General features: G+C 50.1%; 1 protein-coding gene across 1 annotated transcript in view; it reads left to right on the top strand.

Annotated features, from left to right (window-relative positions):
- Positions 1 to 26,376, top strand: part of fgfr3 (fibroblast growth factor receptor 3) — a gene marked incomplete at both ends in the record, with an annotated part of 280,133 nt that overhangs the window by 105,676 nt on the left and 148,081 nt on the right. Inside the window, one exon of the mRNA XM_084181508.1 lies at positions 13,498 to 13,667. Coding sequence (XP_084037634.1) covers positions 13,498 to 13,667 — 170 coding nt within the window. The remainder of the gene's footprint in view (positions 1 to 13,497; positions 13,668 to 26,376) is intronic.

The raw sequence follows: 26,376 nt of genomic DNA, 5'->3' as shown, positions 1-26,376 counted from the left end.
AAGTCAATGAGAGTTCCAATTTTCTGCCCTGCGTTAGTAGTTACTTCGAGAAGCATAAGAATAACTGGTAATTCACGTGTGCTTGAGTCCATTACCCCAGGAAGGCTTCCTCCAGTGCAGTGTGATTTTGCCATGTTGGTGAAAGCATTCCTGAATTTTTCTGCCATGTCCGGGGTGAGCTCACGTATTAATCTCTCTTGCTCCTCTGTGAATGTTTGCCTCCTGGTGCTGGGTTTTTCCACTTTCACGTATTCTTTCCTCTTAGCCCCTCCTTTAAGGCAGAGAAAGAAATGGTGATCCGAGGAGCTTCCTCTTTTGCAGTCTCTGTTTCTGCAAAGGTAAGTGTCCGTACATTCCTCATCCTCTCCATGACATCTGAGGCATCTTCTGCATGCTCCCAGTCTTTCGACAGCATTCAGCTTCTCACTAGGCTTTAGTTCTTTGAACTGCTTACAAAAGAAAATCTTCTCACGGTGCTTTTCATCTCCACACACAACGCATCCTCCCTTTCTCGTGGACCTTGTGGAAGCATACCGCTTCTCCGGGTACGTAGCTTTCTTTTCAGGTTTTTCACTTACACCCAACTGGTCTAGTTTCTCCAGTATGTCCTCTTGTGTCTTTAAAAATCTTAGAAGGCTGTCGAAGTGATTGTCAGGTGTGACTCCATTTCTTGGGTTGACCATGAATGTCAGCCAGTCCCTCTTCATGTTATCCGGCAGCTTGCTCTCTATGGATCTGATGACAAGGGGATTCTTTATGGCTCCACTGCTTTCGAGCTCCGTGAGGTCATTCAGGGCCTTTTCCACAGCTTGAATCAGGTCAATAACCTTCCTTGGTTGGTGTGACTTTAAAGGAGGGATCCTCTCCAGGTCCTCAATTATCTCCAAAGCAATTGTTGGCTTATTTCCATACCGGTTTTGGAGTACTCTAAACATGTCTTCAGCACTGTTATATGTTGACAGGCGCAGGTCTCTACATATTCTCTCGTCCACACTGTCAAGAAGTTGAAACTTCTTCACCTCCACTGAACCAGTCGGCTCTCCCTGCTTTTGCAGGCTCTCCCAGTCTTTCCTCCATCTGTGGAAATTCCTCCTAAGCCCAGTGAATTTAGGTAGACTGGTTGGTTTTATTCTCACCACTGGTTGTGGGACTGCTCTTGGTTGAAGCTCTGTAGGTCTTCTGTCCTCTTCTGCAATTCTCTGTGCGATGAGGAATTCTGTTCTTTTGGCCTCGAGGTTACTGCCGAATATTCTCAGATCTTTTACTCTGCCCTTCAGATCTGCAGTCTCATCGTGTGGGACCCATTTTTCCCAGTCTTTCAGGCTTTCACTTGCATCATGGATTAGCTTCCTCGCTCTTTCCAGCTGTAGTTCATAGCCGTCCCTGTTAATAGCAGTGACGGGGGTCTCTTTGGCTCTGTCACAGGCTTTCTCCGCTTCTTGGATTGCAAAGTCTACCTCCTCTTTACCATATCTTGGCCAGAGGTTGAATTGGACTGCCTCTCGGATTTCCTCCAATTTCATGTCGCACTCTTCAATCGTCCTTTCAAGATCAGCCTGCTGGTCCTTGTCGAGCTTGACCTCTTCATCTCCCTTAGTTCCCGCTTCAGCCAGTAGGCCAACCGCGTAGTCATCATTTGAATCACCGACTCTTCTAGCCAGGGAACTGAGCTTGCTGAACTCCTCTTGTAGTTCATGCTTAATCATACCAGCTGCAGCTTTACTCAGGTAGTTTGCTTGTCTGGTGAAAGCAGATTTGGCTAAGGTCCGCTCTTGCTTCAGTTGCTTGACTGTTTTCCCAAAAGTTTCCTTGGCCATGGTGTAGAGTTTCACAGGCAATTCTTCCTTTGCGTCGACAGCTTGACTTCAGCCCTTTGATCCTCGTCTTCACTGCCGCGCTGGTTATCAACTGTCAAGTTCTGCGTGATTTCTGGCTGACCACAGCTCTGCCCAAACTTGAAAACGGCTTTATCCTTGATGAACGCAAAGGACAACTCAAAACTGTTCACTTTATGATTTTTTATTGTCATAAAGGTGGAACAGAATAGGTTGATAACCTTCAAAACACACAAACAAAACCCCATGGATTAGTTACAAATAACTCTCAATTCCACTTTCTCAAAAATAAGCATAAACTAATGTTACTGAATCCTCAAACCTAACCAAACAATCATTTCGTCATTTAGATTAACCTAGGATCATTGCAAGTTAATAATTAAATATCAATATCATAATTAAACATTTAACAATACACATGGTTATCAACTGTCAAGTTCTACGTTCACATAATGAAGTCTTCACTATTTAATTTAATTAATAATTGTATTGTATGTTACAACCAAACAAAAAGGGCATATAGAAGCATGAATTCACAACACATTCTGTCCTACCAGTTGCGTCTTTGGATGATCAGGAGCTGTGGTCATTGGTATCTCTTCTCAGGAATGAGTGAGAGCCAAGTATGCTTTTACCAAACATTTCGATGCCATGCACATGCACTGCTTGTGGGTGCGCAGGTTAATATGGTCCCCAGAGCACTTCCTGGTGGTTGGTTTCAACAGCTCCGGTTGCATGGTTGCCCCCTGCAGGTTGGGAGTGCTTTGAGCACCCTGGGTGGATTTAGGCTTGAGTGCTCGGTATAGCTTGTAGTCAGGAATTGACACAACAATACTAGAGATCTGTTTCAGACTGATATACTGCTCCATACTAGAGATCTGTTTCAGACTGATATACTGCTCCATCCCGTAGCTCTATTTCAGACTGATATACTGCTCCATACTAGAGATCTGTTTCAGACTGATATACTGCTCCATACTAGAGATCTGTTTCAGACTGATATATTGCTCCATACTAGAGATCTGTTTCAGACTGATATACTGCTCCATACTAGAGATCTATTTCAGACTGATATACTGCTCCATACTAGAGATCTGTTTCAGACTGATATACTGCTCCATACTAGAGATCTGTTTCAGACTGATATACTGCTCCATCCCGTAGCTCTGTTTCAGACTGATATACTGCTCCATACTAGAGATCTGTTTCAGACTGATATACTGCTCCATACTAGAGATCTGTTTCAGACTGATATACTGCTCCATACTAGAGATCTATTTCAGACTGATATACTGCTCCATACTAGAGATCTGTTTCAGACTGATATACTGCTCCATACTAGAGATCTGTTTCAGACTGATATACTGCTCCATCCCGTAGCTCTGTTTCAGACTGATATACTGCTCCATACTAGAGATCTGTTTCAGACTGATATACTGCTCCATACTAGAGATCTGTTTCAGACTGATATACTGCTCCATACTAGAGATCTGTTTCAGACTGATATACTGCTCCATACTAGAGATCTGTTTCAGACTGATATACTGCTCCATCCCGTAGCTCTGTTTCAGACTGATATACTGCTCAATACTAGAGATCTGTTTCAGACTGATATACTGCTCCATACTAGAGATCTGTTTCAGACTGATATACTTCTCCATACTAGAGATCTGTTTCAGACTGATATACTGCTCCATACTAGAGATCTGTTTCAGACTGATATACTGCTCCATACTAGAGATCTGTTTCAGACTGATATACTGCTCCATCCCGTAGCTCCATTTCAGACTGATATACTGCTCCATACTAGAGATCTGTTTCAGACTGATATACTGCTCCATACTAGAGATCTGTTTCAGACTGAAATATTGCTCCATACTAGAGATCTGTTTCAGACTGATATACTGCTCCATACTAGAGATCTATTTCAGACTGATATACTGCTCCATACTAGAGATCTGTTTCAGACTGATATACTGCTCCATACTAGAGATCTGTTTCAGACTGATATACTGCTCCATCCCGTAGCTCTGTTTCAGACTGATATACTGCTCCATACTAGAGATCTGTTTCAGACTGATATACTGCTCCATCCCGTAGCTCTGTTTCAGACTGATATACTGCTCCATACTAGAGATCTGTTTCAGACTGATATACTGCTCCATACTAGAGATCTATTTCAGACTGATATACTGCTCCATACTAGAGATCTGTTTCAGACTGATATACTGCTCCATACTAGAGATCTGTTTCAGACTGATATACTGCTCCATACTAGAGATCTGTTTCAGACTGATATACTGTTCCATCCCGTAGCTCTATTTCAGACTGATATACTGCTCCATACTAGAGATCTGTTTCAGACTGATATACTGCTCCATACTAGAGATCTGTTTCAGACTGATATACTGCTCCATACTAGAGATCTGTTTCAGACTGATATACTGCTCCATACTAGAGATCTATTTCAGACTGATATACTGCTCCATACTAGAGATCTGTTTCAGACTGATATACTGCTCCATACTGTAGCTCTGTTTCAGCCTGAAATACTGCTCCATCCCGTAGCTCTGTTTCAGACTGATATACTGCTCCATACTAGAGATCTGTTTCAGACTGATATACTGCTCCATACTAGAGATCTGTTTCAGACTGATATACTGCTCCATACTAGAGATTTGTTTCAGACTGATATACTGCTCCATCCCGTAGCTCTGTTTCAGACTGATATACTGCTCCATACTAGAGATCTGTTTCAGACTGATATACTGCTCCATACTAGAGATCTGTTTCAGACTGATATACTGCTCCATCCTTTAGCTCTGTTTCAGACTGATATACTGCTCCATACTAGAGATCTGTTTCAGACTGATATACTGCTCCATACTAGAGATCTGTTTCAGACTGATATACTGCTCCATACTAGAGATCTGTTTCAGACTGATATACTGCTCCATACTAGAGATCTGTTTCAGACTGATATACTGCTCCATCCCATAGCTCTATTTCAGACTGATATACTGCTCCATCCCGTAGCTCTATTTCAGACTGATATACTGCTCCATACTAGAGATCTGTTTCAGACTGATATACTGCTCCATACTAGAGATCTGTTTCAGACTGATATACTGCTCCATACTAGAGATCTGTTTCAGACTGATATACTGCTCCATACTAGAGATCTGTTTCAGACTGATATACTGCTCCATACTAGAGATCTGTTTCAGACTGATATACTGCTCCATCCCGTAGCTCTGTTTCAGACTGATATACGGCCACATACTAGAGATCTGTTTCAGACTGATATACTGCTCCATACTAGAGATCTGTTTCAGACTGATATACTGCTCCATACTAGAGATCTGTTTCAGACTGATATACTGCTCCATACTAGAGATCTGTTTCATACTGATATACTGCTCCATACTAGAGATCTGTTTCAGACTGATATACTGCTCCATACTAGAGATCTGTTTCAGACTGATATACTGCTCCATACTAGAGATCTATTTCAGACTGATATACTGCTCCATACTAGAGATCTGTTTCAGACTGATATACTGCTCCATACTAGAGATCTGTTTCAGACTGATATACTGCTCCATACTAGAGATCTGTTTCAGACTGATATACTGTTCCATCCCGTAGCTCTATTTCAGACTGATATACTGATCCATACTAGAGATCTGTTTCAGACTGATATACTGCTCCATACTAGAGATCTGTTTCAGACTGATATACTGCTCCATACTAGAGATCTGTTTCAGACTGATATACTACTCCATACTAGAGATCTATTTCAGACTGATATACTGCTCCATACTAGAGATCTGTTTCAGACTGATATACTGCTCCATACTAGAGATCTGTTTCAGACTGATATACTGCTCCATCCTTTAGCTCTGTTTCAGACTGATATACTGTTCCATCCCGTAGCTCTGTTTCAGACTGATATACTGCTCCATACTAGAGATCTGTTTCAGACTGATATACTGCTCCATACTAGAGATCTGTTTCAGACTGATATACTGCTCCATCCTTTAGCTCTGTTTCAGACTGATATACTGCTCCATACTGGAGATCTGTTTCAGACTGATATACTGCTCCATACTAGAGATCTGTTTCAGACTGATATACTGCTCCATACTAGAGATCTGTTTCAGACTGATATACTGCTCCATCCCATAGCTCTATTTCAGACTGATATACTGCTCCATCCCGTAGCTCTATTTCAGACTGATATACTGCTCCATACTAGAGATCTGTTTCAGACTGATATACTGCTCCATCCCGTAGCTCTGTTTCAGACTGATATACGGCCCCATACTAGAGATCTGTTTAAGACTGATATACTTCTCCATACTAGAGATCTGTTTCAGACTGATATACTGCTCCATACTAGAGATCTGTTTCAGACTGATATACTGCTCCATACTAGAGATCTGTTTCAGACTGATATAGTGCTCCATACTAGAGATCTGTTTCATACTGATATACTGCTCCATACTAGAGATCTGTTTCAGACTGATATACTGCTCCATACTAGAGATCTGTTTCAGACTGATATACTGCTCCATACTAGAGATCTGTTTCAGACTGATGTACTGCTCCATACTAGAGATCTGTTTCAGACTGATATACTGCTCCATACTAGAGATCTGTTTCAGACTGATATACTGCTCCATCCCGTAGCTCTGTTTCAGACTGATATACTGCTCCATACTAGAGATCTGTTTCAGACTGATATACTGCTCCATACTAGAGATCTGTTTCAGACTGATATACTGCTCCATACTAGAGATCTGTTTAAGACTGATATACTGCTCCATCCCATAGCTCTATTTCAGACTGATATACTGCTCCATACTAGAGATCTGTTTCAGACTGATATACTACTAAATACTAGAGATCTATTTCAGACTGATATACTGCTCCATACTAGAGATCTGTTTCAGACTGATATACTGCTCCATCCCGTAGCTCTGTTTCAGACTGATATACGGCCCCATACTAGAGATCTGTTTCAGACTGATATACTGCTCCATACTAGAGATCTGTTTCAGACTGATATACTGCTCCATACTAGAGATCTGTTTCAGACTGATATACTGCTCCATACTAGAGATCTGTTTCAGACTGATATACTGCTCCATACTAGAGATCTGTTTCAGACTGATGTACTGCTCCATACTAGAGATCTGTTTCAGACTGATATACTGCTCCATACTAGAGATCTGTTTCAGACTGATATACTGCTCCATCCCGTAGCTCTGTTTCAGACTGATATACGGCCCCATACTAGAGATCTGTTTCAGACTGATATACTGCTCCATACTAGAGATCTGTTTCAGACTGATATACTGCTCCATACTAGAGATCTGTTTCAGACTGATATACTGCTCCATCCCGTAGCTCTGTTTCAGACTGATATACTGCCCCATACTAGAGATCTGTTTCAGACTGATATACTGCTCCATACTAGAGATCTGTTTCAGACTGATATACTGCTCCATCCCATAGCTCTATTTCAGACTGATATACTGCTCCATACTAGAGATCTGTTTCAGACTGATATACTGCTCCATCCCGTAGCTCTGTTTCAGACTGATATACGGCCCCATACTAGAGATCTGTTTCAGACTGATATACTGCTCCATACTAGAGATCTGTTTCATACTGATATACTGCTCCATACTAGAGATCTGTTTCAGACTGATATACTGCTCCATACTAGAGATCTGTTTCAGACTGATATACTGATCCATACTAGAGATCTGTTTCAGACTGATGTACTGCTCCATACTAGAGATCTGTTTCAGACTGATATACTGCTCCATACTAGAGATCTGTTTCAGACTGATATACTGCTCCATCCCATAGCTCTATTTCAGACTGATATACTGCTCCATCCCGTAGCTCTATTTCAGACTGATATACTGCTCCATACTAGAGATCTGTTTCAGACTGATATACTGCTCCATACTAGAGATCTATTTCAGACTGATATACTGCTCCATACTAGAGATCTGTTTCAGACTGATATACTGCTCCATCCCGTAGCTCTGTTTCAGACTGATATACGGCCCCATACTAGAGATCTGTTTCAGACTGATATACTGCTCCATACTAGAGATCTGTTTCAGACTGATATACTGCTCCATACTAGAGATCTGTTTCAGACTGATATACTGCTCCATACTAGAGATCTATTTCAGACTGATATACTGCTCCATACTAGAGATCTGTTTCATACTGATATACTGCTCCATACTAGAGATCTGTTTCAGACTGATATACTGCTCCATACTAGAGATCTGTTTCAGACTGATATACTGCTCCATACTAGAGATCTGTTTCAGACTGATGTACTGCTCCATACTAGAGATCTGTTTCAGACTGATATACTGCTCCATACTAGAGATCTGTTTCAGACTGATATACTGCTCCATCTCGTAGCTCTGTTTCAGACTGATATACTGCTCCATACTAGAGATCTGTTTCAGACTGATATACTGCTCCATACTAGAGATCTTTTTCAGACTGATATACTGCTCCATCCCGTAGCTCTGTTTCAGACTGATGTACTGCTCCATACTAGAGATCTGTTTCAGACTGATATACTGCTCCATACTAGAGATCTGTTTCAGACTGATATACTGCTCCATACTAGAGATCTGTTTCAGACTGATATACTGCTCCATCCCATAGCTCTATTTCAGACTGATATACTGCTCCATCCCGTAGCTCTATTTCAGACTGATATACTGCTCCATACTAGAGATCTGTTTCAGACTGATATACTGCTCCATACTAGAGATCTATTTCAGACTGATATACTGCTCCATACTAGAGATCTGTTTCAGACTGATATACTGCTCCATACTAGAGATCTGTTTCAGACTGATATACTGCTCCATACTAGAGATCTGTTTCATACTGATATACTGCTCCATACTAGAGATCTGTTTCAGACTGATATACTGCTCCATACTAGAGATCTGTTTCAGACTGATATACTGCTCCATACTAGAGATCTGTTTCAGACTGATGTACTGCTCCATACTAGAGATCTGTTTCAGACTGATATACTGCTCCATACTAGAGATCTGTTTCAGACTGATATACTGCTCCATCTCGTAGCTCTGTTTCAGACTGATATACTGCTCCATACTAGAGATCTGTTTCAGACTGATATACTGCTCCATACTAGAGATCTTTTTCAGACTGATATACTGCTCCATCCCGTAGCTCTGTTTCAGACTGATGTACTGCTCCATACTAGAGATCTGTTTCAGACTGATATACTGCTCCATACTAGAGATCTTTTTCAGACTGATATACTGCTCCATCCCGTAGCTCTGTTTCAAACAGATGTACTGCTCCATACTAGAGATCTGTTTCAGACTGATATACTGCTCCATACTAGAGATCTGTTTCAGACTGATATACTGCTCCATACTAGAGATCTGTTTCAGACTGATATACTGCTCCATCCCATAGCTCTATTTCAGACTGATATACTGCTCCATCCCGTAGCTCTATTTCAGACTGATATACTGCTCCATACTAGAGATCTGTTTCAGACTGATATACTGCTCCATACTAGAGATCTATTTCAGACTGATATACTGCTCCATACTAGAGATCTGTTTCAGACTGATATACTGCTCCATACTAGAGATCTGTTTCAGACTGATATACTGCTCCATACTAGAGATCTGTTTCAGACTGATATACTGCTCCATACTAGAGATCTTTTTCAGACTGATATACTGCTCCATCCCGTAGCTCTTTTTCAAACTGATGTACTGCTCCATACTAGAGATCTGTTTCAGACTGATATACTGCTCCATACTAGAGATCTGTTTCAGACTGATATACTGCTCCATACTAGAGATCTGTTTCAGACTGATATACTGCTCCATCCCATAGCTCTATTTCAGACTGATATACTGCTCCATCCCGTAGCTCTGTTTCAGACTGATGTACTGCTCCATACTAGAGATCTGTTTCAGACTGATATACTGCTCCATACTAGAGATCTGTTTCAGACTGATATACTGCTCCATACTAGAGATCTGTTTCAGACTGATATACTGCTCCATCCCATAGCTCTATTTCAGACTGATATACTGCTCCATCCCGTAGCTCTATTTCAGACTGATATACTGCTCCATACTAGAGATCTGTTTCAGACTGATATACTGCTCCATACTAGAGATCTATTTCAGACTGATATACTGCTCCATACTAGAGATCTGTTTCAGACTGATATACTGCTCCATACTAGAGATCTGTTTCAGACTGATATACTGCTCCATACTAGAGATCTGTTTCATACTGATATACTGCTCCATACTAGAGATCTGTTTCAGACTGATATACTGCTCCATACTAGAGATCTGTTTCAGACTGATATACTGCTCCATACTAGAGATCTGTTTCAGACTGATGTACTGCTCCATACTAGAGATCTGTTTCAGACTGATATACTGCTCCATACTAGAGATCTGTTTCAGACTGATATACTGCTCCATCTCGTAGCTCTGTTTCAGACTGATATACTGCTCCATACTAGAGATCTGTTTCAGACTGATATACTGCTCCATACTAGAAATCTGTTTCAGACTGATATACTGCTCCATCCCGTAGCTCTGTTTCAGACTGATATACTGCTCCATACTAGAGATCTGTTTCAGGCTGATATACTGCTCCATACTAGAGATCTGTTTCAGACTGATATACTGCTCCATCCCGTAGCTCTGTTTCAGACTGATATACTGCTCCATACTAGAGATCTGTTTCAGACTGATATACTGCTCCATACCAGAGATCTGTTTCAGACTGATATACTGCTCCATACTAGAGATCTGTTTCAGACTGATATACTGCTCCATACTAGAGATCTGTTTCAGACTGATATACTGCTCCATACTAGAGATCTTGTGGTCCTCTGTAGCTCAGCTGGTAGAGCACGGCGCTTGTAATGCCAAGGTAGTGGGTTCGATCCCCGGCACCACCCGTACACATAAAAATGTATGCACGCATGACTGTAAGTCGCTTTGGATAAAAGCGTCTGCTAAATGGCATATTATATTATTATTATAGATCTGTTTCAGACTGATATACTGCTCCGTACTGTAGAGCAACAATGCAGTTTTAAGAAAAGAAGGGAGGGACAATGCAAACAGTCCAGGTAGCCATGAATAGCTGTTCAGCAGTCTTATGGCTTGGGGGTAGAAGCTGTTAAGGAGCCTTTTGGTCCTAGACTTGGCGCTCCGGTACCGTTTGCCGTGCGGCAGCAGAGAGAACAGTCTGTGACTAGGGTGGCTGGAGTCTTTGACAATTTTTAGGGCCTTCCTCTGACACCGCCTGGTGTAGAGGTCCTGGATTTGCAGGAAGCTTGGCCCCAGTGATGTACTGGGCCGTACGCACTACCCTCTGTAGTGCCTTGCGGTCAGAGGCCAAGCAGTTGCCATACCAGGCAGTGATGCAACCAGTCAGGATTCTCTCAATGGTGCAGCTGTATATCTTTTTGAGGATCTGAGGACCCATGTCAAATCTTTTCAGTCTCCGTAGGGGGAATAGGTTTTGTCGTGCCCTCTTCATGACTGTCTTGGTTTGTTTGGACCATGATAGTTTGTTGGTGATGTGGACACCAAGGAACTTGAAGCTCTCAACCTGTTCCACTACAGCCCCGTCGATGAGAATGGGGGCGTGCTCAGTCCTCTTTTTTTCCCTGTAGTCCACAATCATCTCCTTTGTCTTGATCACGTTGAGGGAGAGGTTGTTATCCTGGCACCACATGGCCAGATCTCTGACCTCCTCCCTATAGGCTGTCTCATCATTGTCGGTGATCAGGCCTACCACTGTTGTGTCGTCGGCAAACCTAATGATGGTGTTGAGGTCGTGCCTGGCCATGCAGTCATGGGTGAACAGGGAGTACAGGAGGGGACTGAGCACGCACCCCTGAGGGGCCCCCGTGTTGAGGATCAGCGGGGCAGATGTGTTGTTACCTACCCTTACCACCTGGGGGCGGCCCGTCAGGAAGTCCAGGATCCACTTGCAGAGGGAGGTGTTTAGTCCCAGGGTCCTTAGCTTAGTGATGAGCTTTGAGGGTACTATGGTGTTGAACGCTGAGCTATAGACAATGAATAGCATTCTCACGTAGCTGTTCCTCTTGTCCAGGTGGGAATGGGCAGTGTGGAGTGCAATAGAGATTGCATCATCTGTGGATCTGTTGGGGTGGTATGCAAATTGGAGTGGGTCTAGGGTTTCTGGGATAATGGTGTTGATGTGAGCCATGACCAGCCTTTCAAAGCACTTCATGGCTCCAGACGTGAGTGCTACGGGTCAGTAATCATTTAGGCAGGTTATCATGTGTTCTTGGTCTGCTTGAAACATGTTGGTATTACAGACTCAGTCAGGGACATGTTGAAAATGTCAGTGAAGACACTTGCCAGTTGGTCAGCGCATGCTCGGAGTACACGTCCTGGTAGTCCGTCTGGCCCTGCGGCCTTGTGAATGTTGACCTGCTTAAAAATCTTACTTACCTCGAAATAGTCTGTAATGGTTTGCAAGCCCTGCCACTTCTGACGAGTAGTACGATTCAATCTTAGTCCTGTATTGACTCTTTGCCTTTTTGATGGTTCGTCGGAGGGCATAGCGGGATTTCTTATAAGTGTCCGGGTTTGAGTCCCACTCCTTGCAAGCGGCAGTTCTACCCTTTATCTCAGTGCGGATGTTGCCTGTAATCCATGGTTTCTGGTTGGGGTATGTACAGTGGGGAGAACAAGTATTTGATACACTGCCGATTTTGCAGGTTTTCCTACTTACAAAGCATGTAGAGGTCTGTAATCTTTATCATAGGTACACTTCAACTGTGAGAGACGGAATCTAAAACAAAAATCCAGAAAATCACATTGTATGATTTTTGAGTAATTAATTTGCATTCAATCCCGGAACATATTCCAGTCTGTGCTAGCAAAACAGTCCTGTAGCTTAGCATCTGCGTCATCTGACCACTTCCTTATTAACCGAGTCACTGGTGCTTCCTGCTTTAGTTTTTGCTTATAAGCAGAAATCAGGAGGATAGAATTATGGTCTGATTTGTCAAATGGAGGACGAGGGAGAGCTTTGTACGTGTCTCGCTCTCTCCTGTCCAATCAGAACCCTAACCCTCTCGCTCTCTCCTGTCCAATCAGAACCCTAACCCTCTCGCTCTCTCCTGTCCAATCAGAACCCTAACCCTCTCGCTCTCTCCTGTGCAATCAGAACCCTAACCCTCTCGCTCTCTCCTGTCCAATCAGAACCCTAACCCTCTCGCTCTCTCTCCTGTTCAATCAGAACCCTAACCCTCTCGCTCTCTCCTGTCCAATCAGAACCCTAACCCTCTCGCTCTCTCCTGTCCAATCAGAACCCTAACCCTCTCGCTCTCTCCTGTCCAATCAGAACCCTAACCCTCTCGCTCTCTCCTGTCCAATCAGAACCCTAACCCTCTCGCTCTCTCCTGTCCAATCAGAACCCTAATCCTCACTTTCCTGTCCAATCACAACCCTAACCTTCTATCTCTCTCTCTTGTCCAATCAGAACCCTAACCCCTCTCTCTCTCTTGTCCAATCAGAACCCTAACCCTCTCTCTCTCTCTCTCCTGTCCATTCAGAAGCACCGTACTGGACCCGACCGGACCGCATGGAGAAGAAGCTCCTCGCCATCCCAGCAGCCAATACCGTCAAGTTCCGCTGCGCTGCTGCCGGCAACCCCACACCATCCATCCATTGGCTGAAGAACGGGAAAGAGTTTAAGGGCGAGCAGAGGATGGGCGGGATCAAGGTGAGTCAGACAGCCAATTAGAAGTTAGTAGTCAGCAGAGGGTAAAACCAGAGTAGTGTCCTGTTTTAGAACATCGTCAGCGTCCCAAATGGTCCCTTTAGTGTACTACTTTGGACCAGAGTCCCATGGGCTTTGGTCAAAAGTGATGCACTATATAGGGAATATGGTGCCAGGTTACCTTCCTACTGTGTTGAGAGCCCCTGGTTGCTGACTGGTTGTGTGTTTAAAGGCTTAAGTGTAACAGGAGCTCACAGCTATTAAACGTTTACAAAGGTCACCAACATCTGCTCTACACAAGCACATATATGTTTCCCATGCCAATACCAGTTCTCTCTCTCTCTCTCTCTCTCTCTCTCTCTCTCTCTCTCTCTCTCTCTCTCTCTCTCTCTCTCTCTCTCTCTCTCTCTCTCTCTCTCTCTCTCTCTCTCTCTCTCTCTCTCTCTCTCTCTCAATTTAATTTAATTTTTCAATTTAAGGGCTTTATTGGCATGGGAAACGTGTGTTAACATTGCCAAAGCAAGTGAAGTAGATAGTAAACAAAAGTGAAATAAATATTAACATTAAACATTACACTCACAGAAGTTACAAAAGAATAAAGACATTTCAAATGTCATATTATGTATATATACAGTGTTGTAACAATGTGCAAATAGTTAAAGTACAAATGGGAAAATAAATAAACATAAATACGGGTTGTATTTACAATGGTGTTTGTTCTTCACTGGTTGCCCTTTTCTTGTGGCAACAGGTCACAAATCTTGCTGCTGTGATGGCACGCTGTGGTATTTCACCCAGTAGATAAGGGAGTTTATCAAAATTGGATTTGTTTTCTAATTCTTTGTGGATCACTGTAATCTGAGGGAAATATGTGTCTCTAATATGGTCATACATTTGGCAGGAGGTTAGGAAGTGCAGCTCAGTTTCCACCTCATTTTGTGGGCAGTGTGCACATTGCCTGTCTTCTCTTGAGAGCCAGGGATATCACAGGGATATAGTGAAGTGACTATTAAGATATCTACCAGGGATATCACAGGGATATAGTGAAGTGAATATTAAGATATCTACCAGGGATATCACAGGGATATAGTGAAGTGACTATTAATATATCTACCAGGGATATCACAGGGATATAGTGAAGTGACTATTAATATATCTACCAGGGATATAGTGTAGTGAATATTAATATATCTACCAGGGATATAGTGAAGTGAATATTAAGATATCTACCAGGGATATAGTGAAGTGAATATTAAGATATCTACCAGGGATATAGTGAAGTGACTATTAAGATATAATAATAATAATAATAATATGCCATTTAGCAGACGCTTTTATCCAAAGCGACTTACAGTCATGTGTGCATACATTTTTACGTATGGGTGGTCCCGGGGATCGAACCCACTACCCTGGCGTTACAAACGCCATGCTCTACCAATTGAGCTACAGAGGACCGGGGTATAGTGAAGTGAATATTAAGATATCTACCAGGGATATAGTGAAGTGAATATTAAGATATCTACCAGGGATATCACAGGGATATAGTGAAGTGAATATTAATATACCTACCAGGGATATAGTGAAGTGAATATTAAGATATCTACCAGGGATATCACAGGGATATAGTGAAGTGAATATTAAGATATCTACCAGGGATATAGTGAAGTGAATATTAAGATATCTACCAGGGATATAGTGAAGTGAATATTAAGATATCTACCAGGGATATCACAGGGATATAGTGAAGTGAATATTAAGATATCTACCAGGGATATCACAGGGATATAGTGAAGTGACTATTAAGATATCTACCAGGGATATAGTGAAGTGACTATTAAGATATATACTAGTGGTTGTATGAAAGACTCCACATCACTCTGAACTCTTCCCCCTCTGAGTGTTTTTAATATGATTAGCCTCTCCCCTGTTCCCCTGTGTACCCACTGTTGGCCACAAAGACCTGACCCCCTAACCCCAGCGACTGTCAGACTGTTCCCCTGGGTGGGTTAGGAACGGGGCTGTGACAGCCTGACAGTAGCTGGGTGGGTTCAGGACGGGGCTGTGGCAGCCTGACAGTAGCTGGGTGGGTTAGGAACGGGGCTGTGACAGCCTGACAGTAGCTGGGTGGGTTCAGGACGGGGCTGTGACAGTCTGACAGTAGCTGGGTGGGTTCAGGACGGGGCTGTGACAGCCTGACAGTAGCTGGGTGGGTTAGGAACGGGGCTGTGACAGCCTGACAGTAGCTGGGTGGGTTCAGGACGGGGCTGTGACAGCCTGACAGTAGCTGGGTGGGTTAGGAACGGGGCTGTGACAGCCTGACAGTAGCTGGGTGGGTTAGGAACGGGGCTGTGGCAGCCTGACAGTAGCTGGGTGGGATAGGAACGGGGCTGTGACAGCCTGACAGTAGCTGGGTGGGTTCAGGACGGGGCTGTGACAGCCTGACAGTAGCTGGGTGGGATAGGAACGGGGCTGTGACAGCCTGACAGTAGCTGGGTGGGTTCAGGACGGGGCTGTGACAGCCTGACAGTAGCTGGGTGGGTTCAGGACGGGGCTGTGACAGCCTGACAGTAGCTGGGTGGGTTCAGGACGGGGCTGTGACAGTCTGACAGTAGCTGGGTGGGTTAGGAACGGGGCTGTGACAGCCTGACAGTAGCTGGGTGGGTTAGGAACGGGGCTGTGACAGCCTGACAGTAGCTGGGTGGGTTAGGAACGGGGCTGTGACAGCCTGACAGTAGCTGGGTGGGTTAGGAACGGGGCTGTGACAGCCTGACAGTAGCTGGGTGGGTTCAGGACGGGGCTGTGACAGCCTGACAGTAGCTGGGTGGGTTAGGAACGGGGCTGTGACAGCCTGACAGTAGCTGGGTGGGTTCAGGACGGGGCTGTGACAGTCTGACAGTAGCTGGGTGGGTTCAGGACGGGGCTGTGGCAGCCTGACAGTAGCTGGGTGGGTTCAGGACGGGGCTGTGACAGCCTGACAGTAGCTGGGTGGGTTAGGAACGGGGCTGTGACAGCCTGACAGTAGCTGGGTGGGTTCAGGACGGGGCTGTGACAGCCTGACAGTAGCTGGGTGGGTTAGGAACGGGGCTGTGACAGCCTGACAGTAGCTGGGTGGGTTCAGGACGGGGCTGTGACAGCCTGACAGTAGCTGGGTGGGTTCAGGACGGGGCTGTGACAGCCTGACAGTAGCTGGGTGGGTTCAGGACGGGGCTGTGACAGCCTGACAGTAGCTGGGTGGGTTAGGAACGGGGCTGTGACAGCCTGACAGTAGCTGGGTGGGTTAGGAACGGGGCTGTGACAGCCTGACAGTAGCTGGGTGGGTTAGGAACGGGGCTGTGACAGCCTGACAGTAGCTGGGTGGGTTAGGAACGGGGCTGTGACAGCCTGACAGTAGCTGGGTGGGTTCAGGACGGGGCTGTGACAGCCTGACAGTAGCTGGGTGGGTTAGGAACGGGGCTGTGACAGTCTGACAGTAGCTGGGTGGGTTAGGAACGGGGCTGTGACAGTCTGACAGTAGCTGGGTGGGTTAGGAACGGGGCTGTGACAGCCTGACAGTAGCTGGGTGGGTTAGGAACGGGGCTGTGACAGCCTGACAGTAGCTGGGTGGGTTAGGAACGGGGCTGTGACAGCCTGACAGTAGCTGGGTGGGTTCAGGACGGGGCTGTGACAGCCTGACAGTAGCTGGGTGGGTTAGGAACGGGGCTGTGACAGCCTGACAGTAGCTGGGTGGGTTCAGGACGGGGCTGTGACAGCCTGACAGTAGCTGGGTGGGTTAGGAACGGGGCTGTGACAGTCTGACAGTAGCTGGGTGGGTTCAGGACGGGGCTGTGACAGCCTGACAGTAGCTGGGTGGGTTAGGAACAGGGCTGTGACAGCCTGACAGTAGCTGGGTGGGTTAGGAACGGGGCTGTGACAGTCTGACAGTAGCTGGGTGGGTTCAGGATGGGGCTGTGACAGCCTGACAGTAGCTGGGTGGGTTAGGAACGGGACTGTGACAGCCTGACAGTAGCTGGGTGGGTTAGGAACGGGGCTGTGACAGCCTGACAGTAGCTGGGTGGGTTAGGAACGGGGCTGTGACAGTCTGGCAGTAGCTGGGTGGGTTCAGGACGGGGCTGTGACAGCCTGACAGTAGCTGGGTGGGTTCAGGACGGGGCTGTGACAGCCTGACAGTAGCTGGGTGGGTTCAGGACGGGGCTGTGACAGCCTGACAGTAGCTGGGTGGGTTCAGGACGGGGCTGTGACAGTCTGAGAGTAGCTGGGTGGGTTCAGGACGGGGCTGTGACAGTCTGACAGTAGCTGGGTGGGTTAGGAACGGGGCTGTGACAGCCTGACAGTAGCTGGGTGGGTTCAGGACGGGGCTGTGACAGCCTGACAGTAGCTGGGTGGGTTAGGAACGTGGCTGTGACAGCCTGACAGTAGCTGGGTGGGTTCAGGACGGGGCTGTGACAGCCTGACAGTAGCTGGGTGGGTTCAGGACGGGGCTGTGACAGCCTGACAGTAGCTGGGTGGGTTAGGAACGGGGCTGTGACAGCCTGACAGTAGCTGGGTGGGTTAGGAACGGGGCTGTGACAGCCTGACAGTAGCTGGGTGGGTTCAGGACGGGGCTGTGACAGCCTGACAGTAGCTGGGTGGGTTAGGAACGGGGCTGTGACAGCCTGACAGTAGCTGGGTGGGTTAGGAACGGGGCTGTGACAGCCTGACAGTAGCTGGGTGGGTTCAGGACGGGGCTGTGACAGCCTGACAGTAGCTGGGTGGGTTCAGGACGGGGCTGTGACAGCCTGACAGTAGCTGGGTGGGTTCAGGACGGGGCTGTGACAGTCTGACAGTAGCTGGGTGGGTTCAGGACGGGGCTGTGACAGCCTGACAGTAGCTGGGTGGGTTAGGAACGGGGCTGTGACAGCCTGACAGTAGCTGGGTGGGTTAGGAACAGGGCTGTGACAGTCTGACAGTAGCTGGGTGGGTTCAGGACGGGGCTGTGACAGCCTGACAGTAGCTGGGTGGGTTAGGAACGGGGCTGTGACAGCCTGACAGTAGCTGGGTGGGTTAGGAACGGGGCTGTGACAGCCTGACAGTAGCTGGGTGGGTTAGGAACGGGGCTGTGACAGCCTGACAGTAGCTGGGTGGGTTCAGGACGGGGCTGTGACAGCCTGACAGTAGCTGGGTGGGTTCAGGACGGGGCTGTGGCAGCCTGACAGTAGCTGGGTGGGTTAGGAACGGGGCTGTGACAGCCTGACAGTAGCTGGGTGGGTTAGGAACGGGGCTGTGACAGCCTGACAGTAGCTGGGTGGGTTAGGAACGGGGCTGTGACAGCCTGACAGTAGCTGGGTGGGTTAGGAACGGGGCTGTGACAGCCTGACAGTAGCTGGGTGGGTTAGGAACGGGGCTGTGACAGTCTGACAGTAGCTGGGTGGGTTAGGAACGGGGCTGTGACAGCCTGACAGTAGCTGGGTGGGTTCAGGACGGGGCTGTGACAGCCTGACAGTAGCTGGGTGGGTTAGGAAAAGGGCTGTGACAGCCTGACAGTAGCTGGGTGGGTTCAGGACGGGGCTGTGACAGCCTGACAGTAGCTGGGTGGGTTCAGGACGGGGCTGTGACAGCCTGACAGTAGCTGGGTGGGTTAGGAACGGGGCTGTGACAGTCTGACAGTAGCTGGGTGGGTTAGGAACGGGGCTGTGGCAGCCTGACAGTAGCTGGGTGGGTTAGGAACGGGGCTGTGACAGTCTGACAGTAGCTGGGTGGGTTAGGAACGGGGCTGTGACAGCCTGACAGTAGCTGGGTGGGTTCAGGACGGGGCTGTGACAGCCTGACAGTAGCTGGGTGGGTTAGGAACGGGGCTGTGATAGCCTGACAGTAGCTGGGTGGGTTAGGAACGGGGCTGTGACAGTCTGACAGAAGCTGGGTGGGTTCAGGACGGGGCTGTGACAGTCTGACAGTAGCTGGGTGGGTTCAGGACGGGGCTGTGACAGCCTGACAGTAGCTGGGTGGGTTCAGGACGGGGCTGTGACAGTCTGACAGTAGCTGGGTGGGTTCAGGACGGGGCTGTGACAGCCTGACAGTAGCTGGGTGGGTTAGGAACGGGGCTGTGATAGCCTGACAGTAGCTGGGTGGGTTAGGAACGGGGCTGTGACAGTCTGACAGTAGCTGGGTGGGTTCAGGACGGGGCTGTGACAGTCTGACAGTAGCTGGGTGGGTTCAGGACGGGGCTGTGACAGCCTGACAGTAGCTGGGTGGGTTCAGGACGGGGCTGTGACAGTCTGACAGTAGCTGGGTGGGTTCAGGACGGGGCTGTGACAGCCTGACAGTAGCTGGGTGGGTTCAGGACGGGGCTGTGACAGTCTGACAGTAGCTGGGTGGGTTCAGGACGGGGCTGTGACAGTCTGACAGTAGCTGGGTGGGTTCAGGACGGGGCTGTGACAGTCTGACAGTAGCTGGGTGGGTTAGGAACGGGGCTGTGACAGCCTGACAGTAGCTGGGTGGGTTAGGAACGGGGCTGTGACAGCCTGACAGTAGCTGGGTGGGTTAGGAACGGGGCTGTGACAGCCTGACAGTAGCTGGGTGGGTTAGGAACGGGGCTGTGACAGCCTGACAGTAGCTGTGTGGGTTAGGAACGGGGCTGTGACAGCCTGACAGTAGCTGGGTGGGTTAGGAACGGGGCTGTGACAGCCTGAGAGTAGCTGGGTGGGTTAGGAACGGGGCTGTGACAGCCTGACAGTAGCTGTGTGGGTTCAGGACGGGGCTGTGACAGTCTGACAGTAGCTGGGTGGGTTAGGAACGGGGCTGTGACAGCCTGACAGTAGCTGGGTGGGTTAGGAACGGGGCTGTGACAGTCTGACAGTAGCTGGGTGGGTTCAGGACGGGGCTGTGACAGCCTGACAGTAGCTGGGTGGGTTCAGGACGGGGCTGTGACAGTCTGACAGTAGCTGGGTGGGTTCAGGACGGGGCTGTGACAGCCTGACAGTAGCTGGGTAGGTTCAGGACGGGGCTATGACAGTCTGACAGTAGCTGGGTGGGTTCAGGACGGGGCTGTGACAGCCTGACAGTAGCTGGGTGGGTTCAGGACGGGGCTGTGACAGCCTGACAGTAGCTGGGTGGGTTCAGGACGGGGCTGTGACAGTCTGACAGTAGCTGGGTGGGTTCAGGACGGGGCTGTGACAGCCTGACAGTAGCTGGGTGGGTTAGGAACGGGGCTGTGACAGCCTGACAGTAGCTGGGTGGGTTAGGAACGGGGCTGTGACAGTCTGACAGTAGCTGGGTGGGTTAGGAACGGGACTGTGACAGCCTGACAGTAGCTGGGTGGGTTAGGAACGGGGCTGTGACAGTCTGACAGTAGCTGGGTGGGTTCAGGACGGGGCTGTGACAGCCTGACAGTAGCTGGGTGGGTTAGGAACGGGGCTGTGACAGTCTGACAGTAGCTGGGTGGGTTCAGGACGGGGCTGTGGCAGCCTGACAGTAGCTGGGTGGGTTCAGGACGGGGCTGTGACAGCCTGACAGTAGCTGGGTGGGTTAGGAACGGGGCTGTGACAGTCTGACAGTAGCTGGGTGGGTTCAGGACGGGGCTGTGACAGTCTGACAGTAGCTGGGTGGGTTCAGGACGGGGCTGTGACAGTCTGACAGTAGCTGGGTGGGTTCAGGACGGGGCTGTGACAGCCTGACAGTAGCTGGGTGGGTTCAGGACGGGGCTGTGACAGTCTGACAGTAGCTGGGTGGGTTCAGGACGGGGCTGTGACAGCCTGACAGTAGCTGGGTGGGTTCAGGACGGGGCTGTGACAGTCTGACAGTAGCTGGGTGGGTTAGGAACGGGGCTGTGACAGCCTGACAGTAGCTGGGTGGGTTAGGAACGGGGCTGTGACAGCCTGACAGTAGCTGGGTGGGTTAGGAACGGGGCTGTGACAGCCTGACAGTAGCTGGGTGGGTTAGGAACGGGGCTGTGACAGCCTGACAGTAGCTGGGTGGGTTAGGAACGGGGCTGTGACAGCCTGACAGTAGCTGGGTGGGTTAGGAACGGGGCTGTGACAGCCTGACAGTAGCTGTGTGGGTTCAGGACGGGGCTGTGACAGTCTGACAGTAGCTGGGTGGGTTAGGAACGGGGCTGTGACAGCCTGACAGTAGCTGGGTGGGTTAGGAACGGGGCTGTGACAGTCTGACAGTAGCTGGGTTGGTTCAGGACGGGGCTGTGACAGCCTGACAGTAGCTGGGTGGGTTCAGGACGGGGCTGTGACAGTCTGACAGTAGCTGGGTGGGTTCAGGACGGGGCTGTGACAGCCTGACAGTAGCTGGGTAGGTTCAGGACGGGGCTGTGACAGTCTGACAGTAGCTGGGTGGGTTCAGGACGGGGCTGTGACAGCCTGACAGTAGCTGGGTGGGTTCAGGACGGGGCTGTGACAGCCTGACAGTAGCTGGGTGGGTTCAGGACGGGGCTGTGACAGTCTGACAGTAGCTGGGTGGGTTCAGGACGGGGCTGTGACAGCCTGACAGTAGCTGGGTGGGTTAGGAACGGGGCTGTGACAGCCTGACAGTAGCTGGGTGGGTTAGGAACGGGGCTGTGACAGTCTGACAGTAGCTGGGTGGGTTAGGAACGGGACTGTGACAGCCTGACAGTAGCTGGGTGGGTTAGGAACGGGGCTGTGACAGTCTGACAGTAGCTGGGTGGGTTCAGGACGGGGCTGTGACAGCCTGACAGTAGCTGGGTGGGTTAGGAACGGGGCTGTGACAGTCTGACAGTAGCTGGGTGGGTTCAGGACGGGGCTGTGGCAGCCTGACAGCTGGGTGGGTTCAGGACGGGGCTGTGACAGCCTGACAGTAGCTGGGTGGGTTAGGAACGGGGCTGTGACAGTCTGACAGTAGCTGGGTGGGTTCAGGACGGGGCTGTGACAGTCTGACAGTAGCTGGGTGGGTTAGGAACGGGACTGTGACAGTCTGACAGTAGCTGGGTGGGTTCAGGACGGGGCTGTGACAGCCTGACAGTAGCTGGGTGGGTTCAGGACGGGGCTGTGACAGCCTGACAGTAGCTGGGTGGGTTCAGGACGGGGCTGTGACAGCCTGACAGTAGCTGGGTGGGTTAGGAACGGGACTGTGACAGCCTGACAGTAGCTGGGTGGGTTAGGAACGGGGCTGTGACAGTCTGACAGTAGCTTGGTGGGTTCAGGACGGGGCTGTGACAGTCTGACAGTAGCTGTGTGGGTTAGGAACGGGGCTGTGACAGTCTGACAGTAGCTGGGTGGGTTCAGGACGGGGCTGTGACAGTCTGACAGTAGCTGGGTGGGTTCAGGACGGGGCTGTGGCAGCCTGACAGTAGCTGGGTGGGTTAGGAACGGGGCTGTGACAGCCTGACAGTGGCTGGGTGGGTTCAGGACGGGGCTGTGACAGTCTGACAGTAGCTGGGTGGGTTCAGGACGGGGCTGTGACAGCCTGACAGTAGCTGGGTGGGTTAGGAACGGGGCTGTGACAGCCTGACAGTAGCTGGGTGGGTTAGGAACGGGGCTGTGACAGCCTGACAGTAGCTGGGTGGGTTAGGAACGGGGCTGTGACAGTCTGACAGTAGCTGGGTGGGTTAGGAACGGGGCTGTGACAGCCTGACAGTAGCTGGGTGGGTTCAGGACGGGGCTGTGACAGCCTGACAGTAGCTGGGTGGGTTAGGAACAGGGCTGTGACAGCCTGACAGTAGCTGGGTGGGTTCAGGACGGGGCTGTGACAGCCTGACAGTAGCTGGGTGGGTTCAGGACGGGGCTGTGACAGCCTGACAGTAGCTGGGTGGGTTAGGAACGGGGCTGTGACAGTCTGACAGTAGCTGGGTGGGTTAGGAACGGGGCTGTGGCAGCCTGACAGTAGCTGGGTGGGTTAGGAACGGGGCTGTGACAGTCTGACAGTAGCTGGGTGGGTTAGGAACGGGGCTGTGACAGCCTGACAGTAGCTGGGTGGGTTCAGGACGGGGCTGTGACAGCCTGACAGTAGCTGGGTGGGTTAGGAACGGGGCTGTGACAGTCTGACAGTAGCTGGGTGGGTTAGGAACGGGGCTGTGACAGTCTGACAGTAGCTGGGTGGGTTAGGAACGGGGCTGTGACAGCCTGACAGTAGCTGGGTGGGTTCAGGACGGGGCTGTGACAGCCTGACAGTAGCTGGGTGGGTTAGGAACGGGGCTGTGACAGCCTGACAGTAGCTGGGTGGGTTAGGAACGGGGCTGTGACAGTCTGACAGTAGCTGGGTGGGTTCAGGACGGGGCTGTGACAGTCTGACAGTAGCTGGGTGGGTTCAGGACGGGGCTGTGACAGCCTGACAGTAGCTGGGTGGGTTCAGGACGGGGCTGTGACAGTCTGACAGTAGCTGGGTGGGTTCAGGACGGGGCTGTGACAGCCTGACAGTAGCTGGGTGGGTTCAGGACGGGGCTGTGACAGTCTGACAGTAGCTGGGTGGGTTCAGGACGGGGCTGTGACAGTCTGACAGTAGCTGGGTGGGTTCAGGACGGGGCTGTGACAGTCTGACAGTAGCTGGGTGGGTTCAGGACGGGGCTGTGACAGTCTGACAGTAGCTGGGTGGGTTCAGGACGGGGCTGTGACAGCCTGACAGTAGCTGGGTGGGTTCAGGACGGGGCTGTGACAGTCTGACAGTAGCTGGGTGGGTTCAGGACGGGGCTGTGACAGCCTGACAGTAGCTGGGTGGGTTCAGGACGGGGCTGTGACAGTCTGACAGTAGCTGGGTGGGTTAGGAACGGGGCTGTGACAGCCTGACAGTAGCTGGGTGGGTTAGGAACGGGGCTGTGACAGCCTGACAGTAGCTGGGTGGGTTAGGAACGGGGCTGTGACAGCCTGACAGTAGCTGGGTGGGTTAGGAACGGGGCTGTGACAGTCTGACAGTAGCTGGGTGGGTTAGGAACGGGGCTGTGATAGCCTGACAGTAGCTGGGTGGGTTAGGAACGGGGCTGTGACAGTCTGACAGTAGCTGGGTGGTTTCAGGACGGGGCTGTGACAGTCTGACAGTAGCTGGGTGGGTTCAGGACGGGGCTGTGACAGCCTGACAGTAGCTGGGTGGGTTCAGGACGGGGCTGTGACAGTCTGACAGTAGCTGGGTGGGTTCAGGACGGGGCTGTGACAGTCTGACAGTAGCTGGGTGGGTTCAGGACGGGGCTGTGACAGCCTGACAGTAGCTGGGTGGGTTCAGGACGGGGCTGTGACAGTCTGACAGTAGCTGGGTGGGTTCAGGACGGGGCTGTGACAGTCTGACAGTAGCTGGGTGGGTTCAGGACGGGGCTGTGACAGTCTGACAGTAGCTGGGTGGGTTCAGGACGGGGCTGTGACAGTCTGACAGTAGCTGGGTGGGTTCAGGACGGGGCTGTGACAGCCTGACAGTAGCTGGGTGGGTTCAGGACGGGGCTGTGACAGTCTGACAGTAGCTGGGTGGGTTCAGGACGGGGCTGTGACAGCCTGACAGTAGCTGGGTGGGTTCAGGACGGGGCTGTGACAGTCTGACAGTAGCTGGGTGGGTTAGGAACGGGGCTGTGACAGCCTGACAGTAGCTGGGTGGGTTAGGAACGGGGCTGTGACAGCCTGACAGTAGCTGGGTGGGTTAGGAACGGGGCTGTGACAGCCTGACAGTAGCTGGGTGGGTTAGGAACGGGGCTGTGACAGCCTGACAGTAGCTGGGTGGGTTAGGAACGGGGCTGTGACAGCCTGACAGTAGCTGGGTGGGTTAGGAACGGGGCTGTGACAGCCTGACAGTAGCTGTGTGGGTTCAGGACGGGGCTGTGACAGTCTGACAGTAGCTGGGTGGGTTAGGAACGGGGCTGTGACAGCCTGACAGTAGCTGGGTGGGTTAGGAACGGGGCTGTGACAGTCTGACAGTAGCTGGGTGGGTTCAGGATGGGGCTGTGACAGCCTGACAGTAGCTGGGTGGGTTCAGGACGGGGCTGTGACAGCCTGACAGTAGCTGGGTGGGTTAGGAACGGGGCTGTGACAGCCTGACAGTAGCTGGGTGGGTTAGGAACGGGGCTGTGACAGCCTGACAGTAGCTGGGTGGGTTAGGAACGGGGCTGTGACAGTCTGACAGTAGCTGGGTGGGTTAGGAACGGGGCTGTGACAGCCTGACAGTAGCTGGGTGGGTTCAGGACGGGGCTGTGACAGCCTGACAGTAGCTGGGTGGGTTCAGGACGGGGCTGTGACAGCCTGACAGTAGCTGGGTGGGTTAGGAACGGGGCTGTGACAGTCTGACAGTAGCTGGGTGGGTTAGGAACGGGGCTGTGACAGCCTGACAGTAGCTGGGTGGGTTCAGGACGGGGCTGTGACAGCCTGACAGTAGCTGGGTGGGTTCAGGACGGGGCTGTGACAGCCTGACAGTAGCTGGGTGGGTTAGGAACGGGGCTGTGACAGCCTGACAGTAGCTGGGTGGGTTCAGGACGGGGCTGTGACAGCCTGACAGTAGCTGGGTGGGTTAGGAACGGGGCTGTGACAGCCTGACAGTAGCTGGGTGGGTTAGGAACGGGGCTGTGACAGTCTGACAGTAGCTGGGTGGGTTAGGAACGGGGCTGTGACAGCCTGACAGTAGCTGGGTGGGTTCAGGACGGGGCTGTGACAGCCTGACAGTAGCTGGGTGGGTTAAGAACGGGGCTGTGACAGTCTGACAGTAGCTGGGTGGGTTCAGGACGGGGCTGTGACAGCCTGACAGTAGCTGGGTGGGTTAGGAACACGGCTGTGACAGCCTGACAGTAGCTGGGTGGGTTAGGAAC

Source organism: Coregonus lavaretus (assembly GCF_964263955.1).
Source record: "Coregonus lavaretus genome assembly, chromosome: 18".
NCBI lineage: Eukaryota > Metazoa > Chordata > Actinopteri > Salmoniformes > Salmonidae > Coregonus > Coregonus lavaretus.
Note: the sequence above shows the minus strand (reverse complement) of the source record. Positions and strands in the feature narration are given on the sequence as shown.